Source organism: Pipistrellus hanaki (assembly GCF_964339955.1).
Source record: "Pipistrellus hanaki genome assembly, chromosome: 2".
NCBI classification, from domain to species: Eukaryota; Metazoa; Chordata; class Mammalia; order Chiroptera; family Vespertilionidae; genus Pipistrellus; species Pipistrellus hanaki.
Window position 1 is genome coordinate 195,865,827 of NC_140504.1, and position 20,783 is coordinate 195,886,609.

General features: G+C 41.3%; 2 protein-coding genes across 4 annotated transcripts in view; one reads left to right on the plus strand and one right to left on the minus strand.

The window, feature by feature from the left end:
• The window catches only part of NMNAT1 (nicotinamide nucleotide adenylyltransferase 1), an 18,022-nt gene extending 13,991 nt beyond the window's left edge, over positions 1-4,031 (minus strand). Inside the window, exon 1 of one of the 2 annotated variants that reach the window (XM_084875840.1) lies at positions 3,911-4,031. The gene's annotated coding sequence lies outside the window, so the exon portion shown is untranslated. Of the gene's footprint in view, positions 1-3,678 lie in introns of both variants that reach the window. The other variant, XM_084875839.1, reaches the window with a different exon arrangement.
• LZIC (leucine zipper and CTNNBIP1 domain containing) lies at positions 4,016-19,150 on the plus strand. 2 transcript variants are annotated; one of them, XM_084875849.1, is made up of 7 exons: positions 4,016-4,078; positions 7,302-7,410; positions 9,600-9,735; positions 10,441-10,539; positions 12,340-12,435; positions 12,617-12,698; positions 13,157-19,150. In XM_084875849.1, exons 2-7 carry the CDS (start codon positions 7,310-7,312, stop codon positions 13,213-13,215), a joined length of 573 nt encoding a protein of 190 aa, XP_084731975.1. In that variant the 5' UTR covers positions 4,016-4,078; positions 7,302-7,309; the 3' UTR covers positions 13,216-19,150. The 2 variants fall into 2 exon arrangements, with proteins under 2 accessions (XP_084731975.1, XP_084731974.1); XM_084875848.1 differs by lacking the exon at positions 4,016-4,078 and adding an exon at positions 4,130-4,154.
• The last annotated feature ends 1,633 nt before the right edge of the window (positions 19,151-20,783 follow it).

Below are 20,783 nucleotides of genomic sequence, written 5' to 3' on the forward strand. Positions count from 1 at the left end.
TTGAGGGTCTCATTAAATTTCTTGGAGGTTTCTAGAAGATTCTTGAGTAACCTTATAACTGTGGTTTTAAACTCTATATCCAGTAGTTTGCTTTCCTCCATTTCTTTCGTTTGTGACCTGTTTCTTTGTCTCTGCATTTTGGCTGCTTCCCTGAGTTGATGGACTGGCTTTGTGGGCTGTGTCCTATAGGGCCCAGTGGGCTCAGCCTTCCTAGATCTCATTCTTCATCCTGGGTGCTTTTCTCAGGCCTGGGCTGCTCAGTCAGCATGGCAGGTCTCCTGCCTCAGATACATGCCACCAGCAGGGTGAGCCTGTCCCCGCAGCACTGCACCTGCCACTGCCAGCAAACCCATCACCATCTCCTACCCTGCTCCTCCCGAGATGAAATGACCAGCCGAACATCAGAGCTATGACAGGAAGCACATCAAAGCCACTCTTGAAAGAATGCGGCCTTTAAGCATTAATGAGCACTGACGATGGATAAAAAGGAAGAGATCAACCCAAATCACAGGGCTGACAGCACAACCAAACTCACCCCAAATAAGGACCTCCTGTTAAATACTTTCAAGACCATTATTCTGACTTTCTGAACCACCTTTTTGTTTTAGGGAAGTGACAGCAACAGTTGCATGGTTGCTCCAGAAACAAGTACTGAAAAGGAAGGAAACTATAAATCTTATTAATGAACAAAGGTTTAGTTACGAAGGAACTGTGATTCAGATTGCATGTTTGAACAAGGTCGATTCATTGCTTCTTTTTTAAAAGATTTTATTGATTTTTCACAAAGAGGAAAGGAGATAGTGAGAAACATCGATGAGAGAGAAACATAGATCAGCTGCCTGCTGCACACCTCCTTCTGGGGATGTGCCCACAACCAAGGTACATGCCCTTGACCGGAATCGAACCTGGGACCCTTCAGTCTGTGGGCTGATGCTCTATCCACTGAGCCAAACAGGTTAGGGAAATTCATTGCTTTTTTTAAAAATACAGCGGGAAATTGGAGTAAACAGAATGAAAAATAATCACAATCTCCTCCATATGGGTTACGACAATCTTGTGCATCATGACAATCAATTACTATCTAGAAAACAGCCAAGTGACACACATGGTGTTTCGTCTTCTTACTTTTTCTGTGTAGTCGCAGATGCTAAGGCATTTTAAGTAGGACCTAGATACTCACAGGTGTTCTGAATGTCTTTAGGAAGGGGAGACACCTCTATTTCCTGAGGAAAATACCTGTGTCCATTGGCAGGAGGGACAAATTCAATGTAAATATCTTCCAAGCACATGGATGACAGGCACAGACCTTCACAGTAGAAATAACTGCTTTCATCTGCTTCTCTGTTCAGGTGGGACTTGCTGGAGTGGAAGTCACTGAAACACATTCACTATCCACAACACTGGCATTTTCTAGCACCTTCTGTATCCCAGTCATATTTCGAAAACTTAGTGATTAGAAACCTGAATAATTCATACATTAACAAGGAAATAGCCATGTACAGTTTTGCTCAGCATCGGACCATGGACTGAAGGGTCCTAGGTTTGATTACGGTCAAGGGTGGCTCATGGTACTTCTTGTTAGTCACTCAAGTTTCATCTGCCCTGCATTTTCCCTACCTATTTGGAGCAACTTGCACACTGTAGGCTTCCATCTCAAGTCCAAGTTGAAGTGTTCTGAACTGTAGCTGTCAAGCAGTATTTACCCGCGTATCTCATTGTATTGTGCTTCATTTCATTTCATTTCATTTCATTTCACAGGTATTGCTTTTACTTTATTTTACCAATTGAAGGCAAACTCCTCCATAAGGAAAAAGATGACTTGCTTTATTGCGGTGCTCACTTCATTACGGTGGTCTGGGACTGAATTGCAATATCTCTGAAATGTGTCTGTATCTGGTTTCCCGTTCTGGCTCTCAGTTCTGAGGTTGTTTTCTCCAACGCTCTCTCCCATGACTACCTACCTGATACATATTTCTACAATTTCTTCTCCCCGATTCCCAGGACTTGGGTTCTATTTTTGTTTGAAGGCTGGAACCCAAACCAACTTCTCTTACTTATGCACAAGGAATACTTTTCCATTCTCCATTAACTATAAACGAGACACAAAGGTTCAGAACCACTAGATCAGATTAAATCACTAAGAAAGAAGAGCAGGCCCTAGCCGGTTTGGCTCAGTAGATAGAGCATCGGCCTGCGGACTAAAGGGTCCCAGGTTCAATTCCGGTCAAGGGGATGTACCTTGGTTGCAGGCACATCCCCAGTAGGCAGCTGATTAATGTTTCTGCCTTTCTATTCCTTTCTCTTCCTCTCTATAAAAAAAATCAATAAAATACATTTAAAAAAAGAAAAGAAAGAAGAGCAGGCAAATATACTAGTGATGCCTGTATGGTGAGCACTTTCAGCTTCAAGACTGCACACACCAAAACCGACACAAATGTCTGAATAGAATATTGTATCACCAACATGAAAATTAGGGGAAGTACACAAGAGTAAATGTTTATTCAGCAAGTTCTTCAAATGGTGAAATAAGATGTATTTTCCAGCTTTTGGTTTCGCACTGACCTTATTTGTATTGAAAGTCCCCTATTACTTAAAATGTTGGCACTTCCCTACATAGCCACATACCAGAAATTCCAGATAATTACATTAACATAATTATCACGTACTTTTACAAAGGACATTCTGTGAATTTGAAGTGTTTTGCAAGGTAAGCTACTGAACCATTCCAACCAGTATGTCAGTCTTTATTTTAATCCACATTTTTCCCGTTATAATTGACATAGTGTTTAGAGATCTAAGTAACTTATCAAATGATTACATCACACACACACACACACACACACACACACACACACACACACACCCATGGTCTAGTACACAGTTATTACGTCCTGAAGGTTGAGGTCCAAACAGTGGTTTCACACCCAAATTGTAACTCTAAAATACAACTCATGGTAAGAAGTAAGGAATTCTACCATCAGGCAGAACTGACAGGAATAATTCGTTCTGGTAGAGTTCTCTGGTAATATCAGCTGGAAGTTTACTCTGGGCGCCTGAAAAAGAAGTAGCTTTAAAGGTAACATTTCTGACGTATTTGCCAGAAACGCTTCAAAGAGATGAGCTGGGCAACAGTAGAAAATGGTTTCCACCTAATTTCTCAGTAATTTTCAAAGTGCTGCCCAACAGCTCACTGGTCTCCTTCTCCAGGGGCTCGATGCTTCTGGCTTCTATTTCTATGCGGCGTGAGTGTCAAACCACATCCAGGAAGGTGGACCTAGCATTTCCTTTTCTTTTTTTCTTTTTAAAAAAATATATTTTATTGATTTTTTTACAGAGAGAAAGAGAGAGGGATAGAGTTAGAAACATCAATGAGAGAATCATTGATCAGCTGCCTCCTGCACACCTCCTACTGGGGATGTGCCAGCAACCAAGGTACATGCCCTTGACCGGAATCGAACCTGGGGCCCTTGAGTCTGCAGTTCGATGCTCTATCCACTGAGCCAAACCGGTTAGGGCGACCTAGCATTTTCTTGATTTGGAAAAGATTTCGGAGGAAAGAGAAATCGTTCAGAACAGACTTCCTACTCTGCCTCCCACCACCTCCGCCAAGCTCTAAACGCCGCTTCTAGAGGAACTTTTATTTTATTTTATTATTTTATTTTTTCAGGGTGAACTCACCAGTTTCGAAGGTCAGAGGCAAATTGACCGAGGTTTTGGGTTCCACAGAGAGAAGAAAGAATGAAGAGGCAAGACTCCTCGCCCCAAACTTGAATGTGACCTCGCCTCGGCAACCGTTGTATCTGACCCTCAAAGAGGCCACCGCCTGGACTCCCCTCTGCTCGCCACAAAACGGGGTGCTGGGCTGACTCCCCTCGATACGAGTTTCTCACGGGCTCGGGGTGGGACTTACCATGTCCTCAGAGCAAAGCGGCCCGAGTCCTTGGGCGGGCGGCCCGCAGCCCGGACGCCAGCGAGGGGGACACCGCGGCCGCACGCTCATTGGCTCCCGGCGGCCGGAAGTGCGTGCGTCAGGCGGAAGTGCTCCCCCAGCGCGCGTCCGCCAGCCCGGGACTACCAGGTAGGCGGGGCCCCTGGCTCTTCACTCTGAGGACCAGGGCGCTGAGGCGGGGAGGGAACCCCGAAATCCTGGAGAGGTTGTCCGGGTTCTGGTCGGGGAGGGCCGAGGAGTCTCGGGGCGTTAGGTTCCCGGCGACCTCAGGCGGGAACCGGGGCCCAGCCGAGCCCGGCCGCCGCCGGACCCGTGCGGGAAGGAGCTCCACGTTCCCCCGTGGAGACAGGGTTGGGGCCGTGGCCGGGGCTGCCCCCTGACCGCGTCCGGAAGGCTGAGGTCCAAACGCGGCCCACTTCCAGCCGGAAACGGGGAAAGGCGCGCTCTCCGCCCTTCCTTTTCTGTGCCTCCTGGACTGGGCAGCTTCCCTCCAGGCGAGTCCGCGAGCGGGGTTTTCCTCGGTAACGCCCTCGCTAGGAAGCTTCTCGGAAAGGCTGCCCTCCTCCCCGTCCCCTCACGAGGCCCCCTTGATGTCTTCCTAGAAAGAGAGGGACGTGTGTTTCAATTTTCGGCGGCCCCAGTGGGAGCTATCTGGGCTGCTTTAGGCCAAGGTTATGTTTAGGGAATAAAAACTACTTGTTAATGGCTTTTCTTTCCCCAGCCAGCTCCACCCCACGGCGGTTTGTTTGCATGAGCTTCTTGTAGTTCTGATGAACAGTTTCTCTTTCTTCAAGCTTATGGCACGGGGACTCCAGGAGCTGGAGGGGTAGGCAATATGAGACCCGTCAGCCCTGTGCGGAGGGCAGAGTAATAAGAGGCAGCGGAGCCCGGTGGGCGGGGCTCAGTGGCTGAGCGAGAACCTGTGAACCTGGAGGTCACAGTTCGATTCCAGGTCAGGGGCACACGCCTGGGTTGCGGCTAGATCCCTGGTAAGGGGCATGCAGGAGGCTGCCAACCAACGATTCTCTCCCTCTCCCTTCCTCTCCGAAATAAATTAAAAAGTTTGTTGTTGTTGCTTTTTAAAGAGACAAGTGAGTATGAATGAGTAGTTTCCTCTCCAGATTAGCTTTTGAGAACCATTTCTGCCGTTTTGGTAAAAGATGCACCACCTTTATTGAAGACTAGATGGTGCCAGCGAGTTAATCTTTCTGGGATAAATCTCAGTGTAGCGCCAGGTTAAGGCTTTTAAAGTTTCTCCATCTTCCCTGAAATTTATTTAGAATAGTATTACCTCCCTAAAATATGTTGTGCCTTTATACATTTCATCCAGTTATTAAATATCGAGGCTAAGCGGAATCAGACTAATTTTCTGCTTTCAGAACTTTTACAGTTGGAGAGGCAGACACAGAAAACATGCTATAATGAACTCATATAATTCAAGGAATAAATAAGTGGTAAATAGAGAATAAGATGTGGGATGCAGGTCTGGCCAGTGTGACTATGTGGTTATAGCATAGGCTACATATGGAAGGGTCACAAGTTCGATTCCGGGTCAAGAGCATATACCTGGGTAGCTGGTTTGCTCCATGCCCTCCTGTGGGGGCACCTGCAGGAGGCAACCAATTAATGTGTCTCTCTCATATTGATGTTTCTCTCTCTCTCCCCCTCCCTCCCTTCCACTCTCTGAAAAGCAATGGAAAAAATGTTCCCAGGAAAGGATTAACAACAACAATAAAAAGCAACAACCAAAAAAAAAAAAAAAAAAAAGTGGAATGTTGTAGAAGAAGTGATCTCTTTTCGTTATTAATTTACCAATTATTTATCCAGTACTTTCTGTGTGTATAGCGTTGTGCTAGATGCTGGTTTATAAAGAATCAAAATCCCTACTCTCAAATAACTCACCACCTAGTGAGTGGGGGAAACCGAAGAAGGCATTATGGTGGAGGAGGTGGGACTTGAGGTAGACCCTTAAGACGGAAAGACCTGGGTGTGTCAGGTAGAAAAAATTCAGGATCCAAGAGAAGGATGAAAGTTGATAGCATAGCCCCAGCTGGTTTGGCTCAGTGGATAGAGCATCCGCCTGCGGATGGAAGGGTACCAGGTTCGATTCTGGTGAAGGGCATGTACCTTGGTTGCGGGCACATCCCCAGTAGTGGGTGTGCAGGAGGCAGCTGATTGATGTTTCTCTCTCATCGATGTTTCTAACTCTATCCCTCTCCCTTCCTCTCTGTAAAAGTCAATAAAAATATTTTTTTTAAAAAAAAGTAATTATTGTGATAAACACATAAGTAGAATTTAAAGTCAGGAGACAAGAGATAATAATTACAACATAATTGCAAGACAGTCTTCATATCCATCTTATATAAATCAGTAAGGGAATACAATCCAGTAGAAAAATGGGCACGTTTTCAAAGAATAAATTCATATAAAAAGTTTTTCATGCCCACACGATATTAGGTAAATACACATATGACCAGCAAGATAATACTAGGAGTGTTCTTTTTAAAAAAAATATATATATATATTTTTATTGATTTCAGAAAGGAAGGGAGAGTGAGCGAGAGAGATAGAAACATCAATGATGAGAGAATCATTGACCAGCTGCCTCCCACACACCCCTACTAGGGATCTAGCAACCTGGGCATGTGCCCTTGACTGGAATTGAACCTGGGACCCCTCAGTTCGCAATCTGAGGCTCCAACCACTGAGCCAAATCAGCTAGGGTCTAAGAATGTTCTAAGTCCTGGAACATACTAAGAATGAAAAAGAATATTATAATGAATCTGTGTTCACACCTGATCTATTTCTTTATAAATCTGTATTTTCATCTATCAAATCTGTTTAAGGTAAGATAGGCCCACTAGTGAAGACTTCTAATTAATTCATCAGGTCAGTTAAGAAGATTGCCAGGCCCTGGCCAGTGTGGCTCAGTTAGTTGGACACAATCCCATATACCAAAGGGTTGCCAATTCAACTCCCTGCCAGGGATCAGGGCGCATGCTCTGCCTGCTGGCTCCATCCCTGGTAGGGAGCATGCAGGAGGCCACTGATAGATGTTTTACTTTTGCATCAATATTTCTGTTTCTCCCCCTCTCTTCCTCTGTCTCTAAAAAAAAATTTAATTTAAAAAATATTTAAAATTAAAACACTTAGAAAAGAAAGAAAGAAAACTGCCAGGCATTTTTGTGAGGTGAGTTTAAACTTTTATATAAAAATCGATATTTTCTCTGCACACTCTCTTCCCCACACCTATAGCTGAGAAAAAGTATAGCCTATTTAAAATTTTTCTGGTATGTTGAATCATTTTGGATAACCAACTACATACTGTATGTGGGTTTATTGTTCTATTTAGAGATTAAAATGGCTTCCAGAGGAAAGACAGAGACAAGCAAATTGAAGCAGAATTTAGAAGAACAGTTGGATAGACTAATGCAGCAATTACAAGATCTGGAGGAATGCAGGTAATAGTATAATTGTATGCTGTCATGCTGTAAAAATGGCTTTTTTCTGCAGCACGATTACACACTCCATGAGTTCAGGGCCATGTGTGACTTTTACTTCTGCAGTGTTCTTCACAGGCTTTGTCTGGTGGGGAAATCCAGTCACGATAGGCTTTGGGTCATAAAGGCTGGGAAGTGAAAGTCTTTCATCTAATTACCAAGCCAGTGAGAGCTTGGACCAGATACCTGTTTCCATTTCCATTTATGTGAAGTGGAAATAGGAACACCCACCTTGTCTTCAGTATTTCAAATAACCCCAATAGGGGCTAAAATAATAAAATATCGATAGTCTGCTGCTATCAAGCTGAGAAGGTTCTACTTGAACTTCCGGTGTATTTTTAGCCTTGACTACTTAAAAGACCAAGACTGCAGCCATGGTAAATATTACAAATGAAGGAGCCAGCAAAATGCTTGGATGGAGTAGGTGCTCCATTAATAGTAACTGTTGTTATTTGTAGTAAATGTTTAATAAATGCTTTGTTTGACTGATGCATAAAAAGAGCCTCTTACTCAAATGGCAAGTACTGCATTCCTGTTGTATTTCAAGGTGCACAAAATTTACCTACCATTAATGATAATAACAGCCAGTACCTATTGCATGCTGAGCACTTTCCATATTTCATTTAATGCTCCTAGCAACCCTATACGGAGGGCACTATTATTATCTTTAGTTTGGGGATACTGAAAATGAGGCTTTGCTATGCTAACTATCTTGCCCAAGTTTATACCATTGATTAATAGACTGCCTAAAAGAAAGTTTTTGCCCTAACCGGTGGATAGAGCATAGGCCTGTAGACCGAAGGGTCCCAGGTTCGATTCCGGTCAGGGGCATATACCTTAGTTGCAGACACATCCCCAGTAGGGAGTGTGCAGGAGGCAGCTGATCAATGTTTCTCTCTCATCAATGTTTCTAACTCTCTATCCCTCTCCCTTCCTCTTTGCAAAAAATCAATTGAAATATATATACTATATATTTTAAGGTATATATTGATTTTTTAAATATATTTTTTTATTAAATTATTATTTTTGTACATATACCAATCCCCCCCGTCCCGTACATACCCTTCTCCCCAGAGTTTTGTGTCCATTAGTTGTTTTTTGTTTTTTTTTTAATTTTTATTTTATTTTATTGATTTATTCACAGAGAGGAAGAGAGAGGGATAGAGAGTTAGAAACATCGATGAGAGAGAATCATCGATCAGCTGCCTCTTGCACGCCCCCCATTGGGGATGTGCCCACAACCAGGTACATGCCCTTGACCGGAATCGAACCCGGGACCTTTCAGTCCACAGGCCGACGCTCTATCCACTGAGCCAAACCGGTCCCGGCTTGTGTCCATTAGTTGTACTTATATGCATGTATACAAGTCCTTCGGTTGATCTCTTATCTCCCCCAGATCTCCCCAACCTCCCTACTGTAATTTGACAGTCTGCTTGTTGCTTTACTGTCTCTATATCTATCTTTTGGTTCTTCAGTTTATAATGTTCTTTATCATCCATATATAAGTGAGGTCATGTGGTGTCTCTCTTTCATTGACTGGCTTGTTTCACTCAGAATGATGTTCTCCAATTCCATCCAGGTTGCTGCAAACAATGAGAATTTTTTCTTTTTTATGGCAGCATAATATTCCATTGTGTAAATGTACCATAGTTTTTGGATCCAATCATCTGCTGTATATATTGATTTTTTACAGAGAGGAAGAAAGAGGGATAGAGAGTTAGACATCGATGAGAGAGAAACATCGATCAGCTGCCTCTTGCACACCCCTTAATGGGGATATGCCCGCAACCAAGACACATGCCCTTGACCAGAATTGAACCTGGGACCTTTCAGTCTGCAGGCCGATGCTCTACCCACTGAGCCAAATCGGTTTTAGCTAAAATATATATATTTTTTTTAAAGAAGTTATTATGTGATTTAAGTGTGCCACATTTTGATAAAAGAAAAATGTTTAGTTAACCACATTGCAGCAAAATGCCCACATTTTTAATATCTGAATACAACCATCGTTAGTATTTTGATATTTTTAGACTTTTTCCCCAAGATATTTTTTGTAAATATATGTATCTGAAGTCTTAGTGTACAAATACTAACATTGCTGTTTGCACTTGGAACCCTGTGTTTTATATGTTATATTCACTGAACTTCAGAGAGGAACTTGATGCAGATGAATATGAGGAAACCAAAAAGGAAACGCTGGAGCAACTAAGTGAATTTAATGATTCACTGAAGAAAATTATGTCTGGAAATATGACTTTGGTAGATGAACTAAGTGGAATGCAACTGGTAAGCATAATTACTTACCTAGATGATACAGTTAGGTCATTTCTTTCTTCTTTCTTTTTTTTTTTTTTTTTGTATATTTAAGATAGAAAATTTATCCTATTTTTAGGTTTAACTTCTAGGTGAGTGTCCTCTTGCGGATAAAACAGCATATGCTTCCAGATTTTTATTTAGTTACTAGAGGCCCACTGCACAGATTCATGCACCGGTGGGGTCCCTCGGCCTGGCCTGCAGTGATAAGGCCAAAATCAGCAGTCTGACACCCCCCAAGGGTCTCAGATTGACATCCCTCAGGCCGAGGGACCCCACCAGTGCATTATCAAGCAGGGAGATATGGGAGGTTTGCCAGCCTGGGAGGGACTGCAGGAGGGCTCCAGGGAGTGTCCGGTCTGTCTCCCTGAGTCCTAATCAGCTGGACCCCAGTAGCAAGCAAGCCTACCAGTTGGAGCATTTGCCCCCTGGAGCGGTTGAGCGACCTTAGCATATCATTAGAATATTACATTTTGATTGGTTGAATGGACAACCAGACACTTAGCATACTAGTATTAGGCTTTTATTATATAGGATATACTTGACTCCAGTGACATGCACAGAAATAGCAAATGGAAACTAAAATTGTAACAATATTTGATAATTGAAGACCCATCCATCAATTGCAACATCTGATTCATTGGAATATTTCGGTTAGTTTCCCCCTTGTATTTCTAGGCTATCCAAGCAGCTATCAGCCAGGCCTTTAAAACCCCAGAGGTCATCAGATTGTTTGCAAAGAAACAACCAGGCCAGCTTCGGACAAGGTTAGCGGAGGTAAAGTTTCTTTAAATTGATCCAAATGTTATGTGTATTTTTTTTTTTTCTTAGCCCAACAATTTGCTCATGTTTTTCAAAAGTTTAAAAATTGATCAGTTGAGAATGTACAGCACCAAGAGTGAACCCTAATGCAAACTGTCTCAGTGTAGATTCATCAGTTGAAACAGATGTCCCATTCTGGTGGGAGAGGTTTGTAATGGAGAGGCAAGAGGCATATGGGAAATCTCAGTTCCTTTCACTCAATTTACTGTGAACCTAAAGCTGCTCTAAAAAAGTCCATTAAAAAAAAATGGTCAAAATTAGTCTTTGAACAGTTACTGTTGATTTTGAATATAGAAGGTTAAACAGCAAGTGGCAGTTTAAATTGCTACTGACCACTTCTACTTGAACTCTACCGGTGAGGTTTTACTACTTCCTTCTGGAGCTCTGAGTTGAAATCCCATCTAGAATTCATTGCATTGCTTTGTGTGTGTGTGGCCTTTCGCACCTAAGAATTTCAAATGCCTTTATAAACCTGATATTTGAAGAAGTCTGTTTTTTTTGTTTTGTTTTGTTTTTTTATAAATATATTTTATTGATTTTGTACAGAGAGGAAGGGAGAGAGATAGTTAGAAACATCGATGAGAGAGAGTCATCGATCAGCTGCCTCTTGCACACCCCCTACTGGGAATATGCCCACAACCAAGGAACATGCCCTTGACCGGAATCGAACCCGGGACCTTTCAGTTCCCAAGCCGACGCTCTATCCATTGAGCCAAACCGGTTTTGACTGAAGAAGTCTGTTTTTAAACTTGATTGTAATTAAGGCATTAATGGTTATTCGCAAGCACTGGTAGTTCAGTAGGATAGTGGTTAGGAGTATGGACTTAGGTCAGACTGGCCTGGGTTTGTATTCCTGCTCCATGTAGAGATATGTGACCTTGGAGAAGTTATTTTGTTCTGACTCTTGTGCCTCAATTTCCCCACCTGTAAAAAAAATGGTGATAGCCGAAACCAGTTTGGCTCAATGGATAGAGCGTCGGCTTGGGGACTCAAGGGACCCGGGTTCGATTCCGGTCAAGGGCATGTACCTTGGTTGCGGGCATATCCCCAGTAGGGGGTGTGCAAGAGGCAGCTGATCGATGACTCTCCCACATCGATGTTTCTAACTCTCTATCTCTCTCCCTTCCTCTCTGTATAAAATCAATAAAATATATATTTTTTTAAAAATGGTGATAATAATAGTTTCTCCCTCTTATGGTTGTTATAAGGATTAAATGAAATAATATATATAGAGCATGTATTATGTGTAATACGTAGTATATACAAAACACACAGAATAGTGTATATATATATACTGTTATATGTATATATAATAGTGTATATATATATAGATATATAGATATATATAGATAGATAGATAGACAGACAGATAGAATAGTATATACTATCACTGTTTCTGGTGGTAAAGGCAATATTTAACCCAAGTTCCAGGAGACTTGATACCAATGCCCTCATTCAGTTTAATGAGTTCTTAGAGGATAGATCCTCTCTAAAGGAAGCTGTTGCCTTACTAATTCCTAATCCCTAAACTCTACTACTAAACAGTTTGTAACTAAAACTGATTATGATTAGCATTAAGATTTATTAGAACTGTGGAATAGTATTTCTATCATGTTTGTCTTGAATTGTTTCTATAATTCCTTATAATATTAATCACCAGAGGATATTTTTAAAAAAAGAGGACCTGAAAAGCTGTATTTTACACATAGAATGTTTGCAGCTTAAATACCATTTGCTTTGTGTTCATCCTTGTAGATGGATAGAGATCTCATGGTTGGAAAGCTGGAAAGAGACTTGTACACTCAACAGAAAGTGGAGATCCTAACAGCTCTCAGGAAACTTGGAGAGAAGGTACCTGTGTTTAATTTAATACAAGATAGCATTAGCCATAGAGAAAAGGTGTAGAGTATTTGGCACAGAACTTCTTGATCTGCGATCTAGTTTATGGTCCTGGGGCATTCTTAGCAGAGGTTCCTGGAACTGCTTGTTAAAATTGGAACCCACTCCCCTGGACTTGTTTTGTTTTGTTTAGCTGACTGCAGAGGATGAGGCCTTCTTGTCAGCAAATGCAGGTGCTATTCTCAGCCAGTTCGAGAGAGTCTCTACAGACCTCGGTGAGTATCTCATATTTCTGAAAGTTGGACATGGATTACTGTCCAATAGACAGATAGTGTAGGTGAGATAACATGATGGCCTTCTCAGATTGAGTTTAGAGGTAAAATCAGAATTGTGTTCTTAATAAATCCCTTTTATTGAGTGTATTTCACAATACTTTATAATTAATTAAATTAATATAGCCTAATGCTTTAAGAATATTTGTCATCTAAATGTAAATATAAAAGTAAACTAAATTTTTATCATTTGTAACCAATAAGAGACCCTTGGAGCTGATTGTTTGTGTGGAGGGGAAGGAAATTGGGATGGCAAGGGGAAAGCTTAGGGGAATGCACTGGTAACGGAAGCGAATTTTATTTCTGTTTCAATATGTATGTGATACGTTTTTGCCTCTTTACCTAGAATTATAAATGCATTTGAAACGACCTTTTCATCTTCATTTATGTGTCTCTCTCAGGCTCTGGAGACAAAGTTCTTGCTTTGGCAAGTTTCGAGGTTGAAAAAACAAAAAAATGACGCGGTGTAGAAGCTCGGGATGGTGATCACATTCTTGTCGTAAATGGCATGTTTCTTCTGGGGATTTGGAGTCATTGCAAAGAAACCAAGAGATTCTTCAAGTTCATTCATAACCTAAGAAAAGGTGACAAACATACCTGTGGCTTCTGTTTCTGCCCTTCATCACTGTGCTTTCTGTAGGGCAGTCTGCTTGAATGACCCTGGACTTGGTGGGATGGAGGGATCACTAGACCTATCCATTATGATTTGTCTGTTAAAAGAGAATATAGAAAGTAGTTTTTTGGGTTTTTTTAAGGCCCTTTGGTTTTAGGTGCTGATAGTAAATGAAACGATATGAACTCATGATTCTCTTCTGCTCAGAATTTATCCCCTCTTGTGTTGGAATGAATAGTGTAGCAACAACATTAATAGACCTCATAAGTGTTCATAGAATTTTAGAGTCCTAAGTGATCTTAGAAGTCATTTTCACTTAATAAACAAGGAAACCGAGGCTCAGAAAGAAAGTGACTTGCTTAAAGTCACATCAGAGAGTTGGGGATACAACTTGGGGGTCCAAACTCCCCATTTTGTGTCCATTGAAATGTTTTTTTCAATGTCTGCTGTTCTTTGAAAGTAATTAACATGTATTTGTACAAGTCCATGTTTATGGAAAGTCCATGTCCTAACAAAAAGTAGTCACAGAGGGACCATTCCCCAGCCTGTAAGTTTCCTGATGAATAGGGGCTATTGTTCCTCTGAGTTTGGAGCTCGGGACAATGGCAGCCCTGTTGAGTCTCCTGCAGTAACTTAACCTCCTGCGCTGTTTCACCGGGGGAGGAATTGGAAGCGGCAGCTCGGCCCTCCCTGTGTGTGACCTCTTTGCCGAAAGCCGTTGGGTGGTGACTGCAAATTTCTGTTTACTAGTCAGCTTTTGGAGAAACACGAAGTAAGTTCAGAGGAAAAGCAGGTTTCCCTCCCGAGTGTTTACATCTCTGTGTATAGATTTCCCCACTTGCATGTGTGTTGTTTCCTAGGCTCTGACTATTTTATAGTTTTTTCATATGTTTCTCAATACTCTTTTTTTTTGCACTTTGTACAAATTAAAATATCTTTAAAGCTTCATATAAACTGTAAACTCAACTAGGTGCTCTGTCAACTAGACAAAATAGGGGAACTCAGATACATGAATGCCTTATTTGGAGCTTTTAATGGGTAATTTTTCATATATTGGTTTATGATGGCCAACAACCCATTGAAATTGAGACAAACCAAGAAAAAGCAAATTACCTGCTCTTCATCTAGGGCTCTCTGGCCAATCATCATTACTTCATTATTGTGTATTTTTGTTTTAACTGAGGTGAAATTCACATAACATAAAATTCATTCACCATTTTAAAGTGCACAGTTCAGTGGCAGTTAGTCCAGCCACGGTATTATACAATCACCACCACCATTTAGTTCTAAAACATTTTCATCAGATACAACCCATCCCCTGCTAGCCCTGAAGCCACCACTAATTTACTTTCTATCTCTCTGGATTTACCTACGCTGGATATTTCACATAGGTACATTCGCATAGCATGTGACCTTTGTGTCTGGCTTCTTTCAGTTAGCGTAATATTTTTGAGGTTAAACCACATCAGTATGTCATTCCTTTCAACAGGAAAAGCATTCCCTTGCATGGGTGCCATATTGTGTTTTTCCATTTATCTCTTGATGAACATTTTCTCCACTTACTGGCTATTGTGCTATTAACATTTGTGTGTAAGTACTTGTGTCAGTACCTGTTTTCAGTTCTTTTGGATGTAGTACGTAGGAATGGCATTGCTGTGTTATTGTTTTAAGCCTTAGCAAGCTTCCCCCTTCCCCTCCAGTAGTAGGATGAGGAAAAGTAGCAATATTCTGTATTTAAAAGGGGCCTCGATGAACCCAGGGTCCTGAATTTTGGTTCCCCTTAAACTTCCTATATCAACATCAGTAAAATCTTTTGTCATTAACCACAGTAATATAGTCATTTTATAAGTAATAACTAGTACTCAATTTAAGATTAATCTTCCTTTAAAAGAGGTCAAGTTTGCAGTGCTAGCAAGACACTGCCATCATGGCCATGAGATCTTTGATAGGTTACTTCAGCTTTTCGAGCCTCTTTTTCCTCTTCTGTTCAGTGGGGATAATAGGACCTACCCCACAGGATTACTGTGCGTTCCCCTCTCTTCCTTAGTGCAGAAAGAAGTTTTGAATTAGCTTTAATCCACCACTATACAGTTCTTTCAAGGGCATATGATATATTTTGTTTCACAAATTTGATATTTAATTCAGAATAATAATTTGAAAAATAAATAATTCGAGAGTTCTATACAGCTGTAGTTATTAAATGACTTGCAAACTGTGTTTCCCGCTCATATTTTGCTATTTCTAATCTTCTAGACCTCTTGGGAGGTCTCAAACTGCAATAACTAAAGCTGAGGCAGCTAACTTTTTTACATCCTTGGGTCAAGCTAATATTTTCATGAACAGAATTCTTGTTTTTTTTCTAAGAACTGGAGGAAGCACAGTCAATTCCAATGAGCAAGTGTCCAACTGGGCTGTTTAATGAAATCTAGTAATTTAAAACAATCCCTGTGCTCCAATGCTTTGTTTTATCCTTTGAGAGGTAAGCTAAGTATTCTAGGTGGCCGGTAGAGGCAGAAACCGAGAAATAGAAGGCGTTGTTCTCAGGAAGGAGCTGGAGTTGGGACAGATGGATTGTTAACTCTGATTGTTGAGTCTTTTATTGAAGATACTCAGCCAAGGATAGTCATCTTAGGAAAAAAAAAAAAAAAAAAAAAAGACCGCACATAACCATTGCTGGGGTATCTTATTACAGTGAATGATGGCATGTTTGAAATTATTACAAAAAAAAATAAATAAATAAACCCAGACCATTTTGCCTACAGCTTTTCAACCACTTTCTTATCTGTCTTTTTTTTTCCCTTCTTTTTTTCTTCTTATTCTATTTATTATTAGGACCAAAGAATTCTCTTCTTAGCCTCTGAAAATGTTTTCCAGCATTAATATGTAAATTGGAACTGCCAGCATTCCCACAGACCCCTGAACAAGTTGTAATCGCTCCCAATCTGTCTGGCCTGGAGTTAAAAGGTTTAGAAACTGGGTTAACCAGCATTTAATATTTTCATTACGTCACAAACACACAGGTTAAAATACAGCTGTCTATGTTCCCCTAGAATATGGCTTTTGACCTCCTAACTGACTTTCTTTCTGAAACCCTCCCTCCCTGCTAACACTGATAGCCCAGCGGAAAGACTGTAATGCTGACAGGCCTCAGACACAAGGGGTCAGCAGTGTTCCCAAGAGTCCACACGGGAGTCCATGCTGTTGCAAGCAAAGGATTAGGCACGTTGAGAGGTTTGAGGCTGCCAGTGAGAAGCTTTCTAACGCTTGTTTTCCTCTGAGATGACCACATTTCTTACAGCTGCAGACAGTGGACTGCAGTTAAAAATAACTAAGCTAGTATAAAAAATTACTTTCTGAAAGTAAAGGTGGTCAAGGAGAACCACCAATTTTCTTTTGAGTTAGAAAGGAGGGAGATAATGTTAGTAGGGTTCTTTGTAAAGTTATGCATCAGCTACAGATCTCTGCACCTGACTTCTGGCAACTGCAACTATGACCATGAATTTTTAGGCCTTCCCACAAGAATTTGTGATTTAAAAAAATATATATTTTTATTGATTTCAGAGAGGAAGGGAGAGGGAGAGAGAGAGAAAGAAACATCAATGATGAGAGAGAATCATTGATTGACTGCCTCCTGCACGCCCCCTTTTGGGGATCAAGTCCACAACCCAGACATGTGTCCTTGACTGGAATTGAACCTGGGACCCTTCAGTGTGAAGGCCAATGCTCTATCCATTGAGCTAAACCAGCCAGGGCTGATTTTTTCTTTTAGAATAATTTCAACACATGGGGTAGGAGTCTAAGTTATCTTAATTGTGTCTGTTTATACTAAAATGTCTTAGCAGGAGGGGTACTTTGCTTTTTGTTACTGTTCAATCGTCATATCACACATAGGTATTCTTTCCTGTAAGAGGAGATTAATGTTTTTTGGCTTATGTTCCCTTAAGCCTGATGTTACTCCTCCAATACTCCTAAATCAAGCCAAGCTGAAAACTGAAACAGTTATCCCCAATGATAATCAAAGAGATAGGTAATTTAGGCAAAAGCAGATATTGGGCCTGGATTAGATGGTAACGATTGCCTTAACCCTGATTTGATAATGACCTTAGAGAATGTTGTGCTTTTATTATTTCTTTAGAAGAAAAGATAACCTGCCTGGCTGAGAGTTCAGTTAGTAGGAGCACTGTCCTGATGTGCATGTTTGTGATCCCCAGTAAGGGCACATATTTTTAAAAAGAAAAAACAGCCCAAACTGGTTTGACTCAGTGGATAGAGCCTTGGTCTGTGGACTGAAGGGTCCCAGGTTCGATTCCAGTCAAGGGCTTGTACATTGGTTGTGGGCACATTCCCCAGTAGGGGATGTGCAGGAGGCAGCTGGCCGATGTTTCTCTCTCACCGATGTTTCTAGCTCTCTATCCATCTCCCTTCCTCTCTGTAAAAATCAATAAAATATATTTAAAAAACACAAAAAAACAAATAACTTTGTTAGCATCTCAAATTGGACATACATGAAGTTCATTCCAGGTCTTGGAAAATTGCACCTTGGATTTGGTTTATAAAGCTCTGAGCATATACTCATTTATTTAAATATTTTGTTTCATGTTTGCTCATGAAAGGAACGTTTGTACATTTGGAGCAAACAGGTGAACTCTCAGTCCCTTAGCCCCAGCCTGTGGCACTTCTTTCCATCCCGCCACAGGTATGGCGATTCGTTCCTCCGCAGGAAAATGGCGTGAGCAAGACCCCACGTAAAGGAGTGGAGATAGATATGCCTAAATCCGCTTTGCATTCTTTTTAAAAATATATATTTTACTGATTTTTTACAGAGAGGAGGAGAGAGGGATAGAGAGCTAGAAACATCGATGAGAGAGAGATATCGACAGCTGCCTCCTGCACACCCCCTACCGGGGATGTGCCCGCAGCCAATGTACATGCCCCTGACCGGAATCGAACCTGGGACCCCTCGGTCCGCAGATCGACGCTCTACCACTGAGCCAAACCGGTTTCGGCCACTTTGCATTCTTAGAAAGTGAGGGCTCTGTCTTTCAGCTTGAGAACTTGGAGGGAAATGAGAGCTGTGAGCACGTGCTCACTCGTGTGCATGCCTCTTCTGGAGTCTGACTTTTGCCACTTGTGACCTCCCACAATGCTGCTCTCGCCAGAGTGGGAGGTTGGTTGTGCCAGGTTAATTTTGTTCCAATCAGAGCACCAGACAGGGATGTGCTCTAGGCCCTTTTGGTTTAAAAAAACCCAAATGTGCTTTTCCCTGGTGGGGATTATATCCTGCAATTTATGAGAAGAAATCATGTTTTGGAAAAATCTTAATGACAGTGTGGGAGCAGGGAAAGTTTCTATCTGCTACCTCTCTGGTTATGCCATCCTTCCTCAGACATTTACAGAGGGCTGATGTATGCAGACACGATACTTGGCTCTTTTTGTCACATTTTCTAAAATGGATACTGGATGGAATCCTTTTTTTAAAAAATGAGACTCTTAAGTGTTTATATAGATAACAGCTATCCAGCTGCATTGCCGAGAGGTTTATTTTACAGTGATAAAATTGTGTGTTACATAGACCTCACAATAAACAAAGTTGTTACTCTTTCATAGTTAGCTGGGTTCTTAGAAACATTATTTCAGCTGTGTATCTATATAGAATAGTATGCTTGGAAATAATCCTGATCTATACAATTTGATCTAAGTGATCTCTTTGAACTCTGATTTTATCTCATCTTTTAATCAACCTTGTAAACTGTATGTCTCATTAAAATATTTATGTAATTAAGTTGTTTTGGAGAATATTAAATGGAGAAAAAGTTGGACTGCTACTGTAAGGGAGGGAAAATATCTTTCCTCTCCCCTTTTATGTTCTTGGCTGAGATTCCTATAACAAAAGACAGATTAACAAGAGAAAATCTACTTAACGTAAGTTTTATGTGACATGGGAGTCTTCATAAAGAATTGAAGACCCAAGAAACAAACCTGAGTGTTTTTATGCTAGCTTTTAAAAAAAAATTTAATTCTCACCCAAATATACGTTTATTGATTTTTTTAGAGAGAAGGAGGGGGAGGGAGAGAGAGAGAAGCATCCATCTGAGAAACATTGATTGGTTACTTCCCATACGCACCCTAATCTGGGATCAAACCTGCAACCTAGACATATGCCTTTACCGGGAATTGAATCTGCAACCTTGAATCTACACTCCAACCCACTGAGCCACCCAGCCAGGGCTATGTTAGCTTCGATGAAGAACGGAAAGTCATGGAAGATGCGACAGGGCAAAGGCCAGCTAAATGTAGTAAACAGGAAAACTTAACATCTTTTGTTCAGATTCCCCTTCGTCCCGTATCTTCGGGAGGTAAGGTTCTCCTTTCCTCCGGCTATTGGGAAGGCTTTATGACCTGTTTCAGGGGAAGGTCGAAAATCCTTCCTGCCCCTGTCACGTCTCAAACTCCTTCGTCTTAAAATGCCAACATGCCAGATTTTGGGGCATGTCCTGAACCTCTTCATTCCATTTCTTTTTTCTTTCTTTTTCTTTTTTTTTTTTTTTTAAATGTATTTTATTGGTTTTGTACAGAGAGGAAGGGAGAGATACAGAGAGCCAGAAACATCGATGAGAGAGAGTCATCGATCAGCTGCCTCTTGCACATCCTCTACTGGGGATATGCCCGCAACCAAGGCACATGCCCTTGACCGGAATCGAACCCGGGACCCTTCAGTCCCCAAGCCGACGCTCTATCCATTGAGCCAAACTGGTTTCGGCTTCATTCCATTTCTAATACTAATTCTGCCATTCTTACACTAAATTTTTACCCCACTTTCTCATGTCATCTTCCAACTATTCACATAGACATTTTTGTGAGGAATGGTGATTAACTATATAAATTACTTTGAAACTACAATATAAGGAACTGTATAAAAGCCAAAAAGTACCACTTGTATTTAAAATCTTAAACATTTTAAGATTAATAAATAAAATGGAGGCATTATGTTTGGTTTCACTAAAGGAAGCTTGTGTTCATATTTCTAGATCCTTGAAGTAATGGGAAATAAAGATCATAGTATGAAATTAATGTGGTGGAAGCAGAAGGCACATTAAAACTGGCCCCTCCAGCTCCTTCAGACACTGTAGCCCCTTTGGCTCGCTGCTTCCGTCTCCTACTCGGAAAAGAAATTAAGTGGAAATTGCCTGCTCAGAGTTTTAAAAAGTCACCAGTGTCACCTGTGTGCTTTCTTAAGGACTCACTCCTCTTCTCTGCGAGCTGTCTTCTGTTCTTTCCTAAGTGAGCTTTGCTACTTATTGGTGAAATGAGTGTCCCTTTCTTTTCTGTCCGCATTTAGCCACCAATTAGTAAGATGAGCAGAAACGCCGCATGCTGAGCGCTGTGCTAGGGGCGCGGAAGAGGCTGACACCACA

Excerpts from the sequence above, each read along its gene's own strand:
- LZIC (XM_084875849.1), top strand. The coding sequence starts at position 7,310 with ATGGCTTCCAGAGGAAAGACAGAGACAAGCAAATTGAAGCAGAATTTA. Across the intron at positions 9,736-10,440 it reads AACTAAGTGGAATGCAACTG|GCTATCCAAGCAGCTATCAG; the intron begins GTAAGCATAATT and ends TTGTATTTCTAG. Across the intron at positions 10,540-12,339 it reads TTCGGACAAGGTTAGCGGAG|ATGGATAGAGATCTCATGGT; the intron begins GTAAAGTTTCTT and ends TCATCCTTGTAG.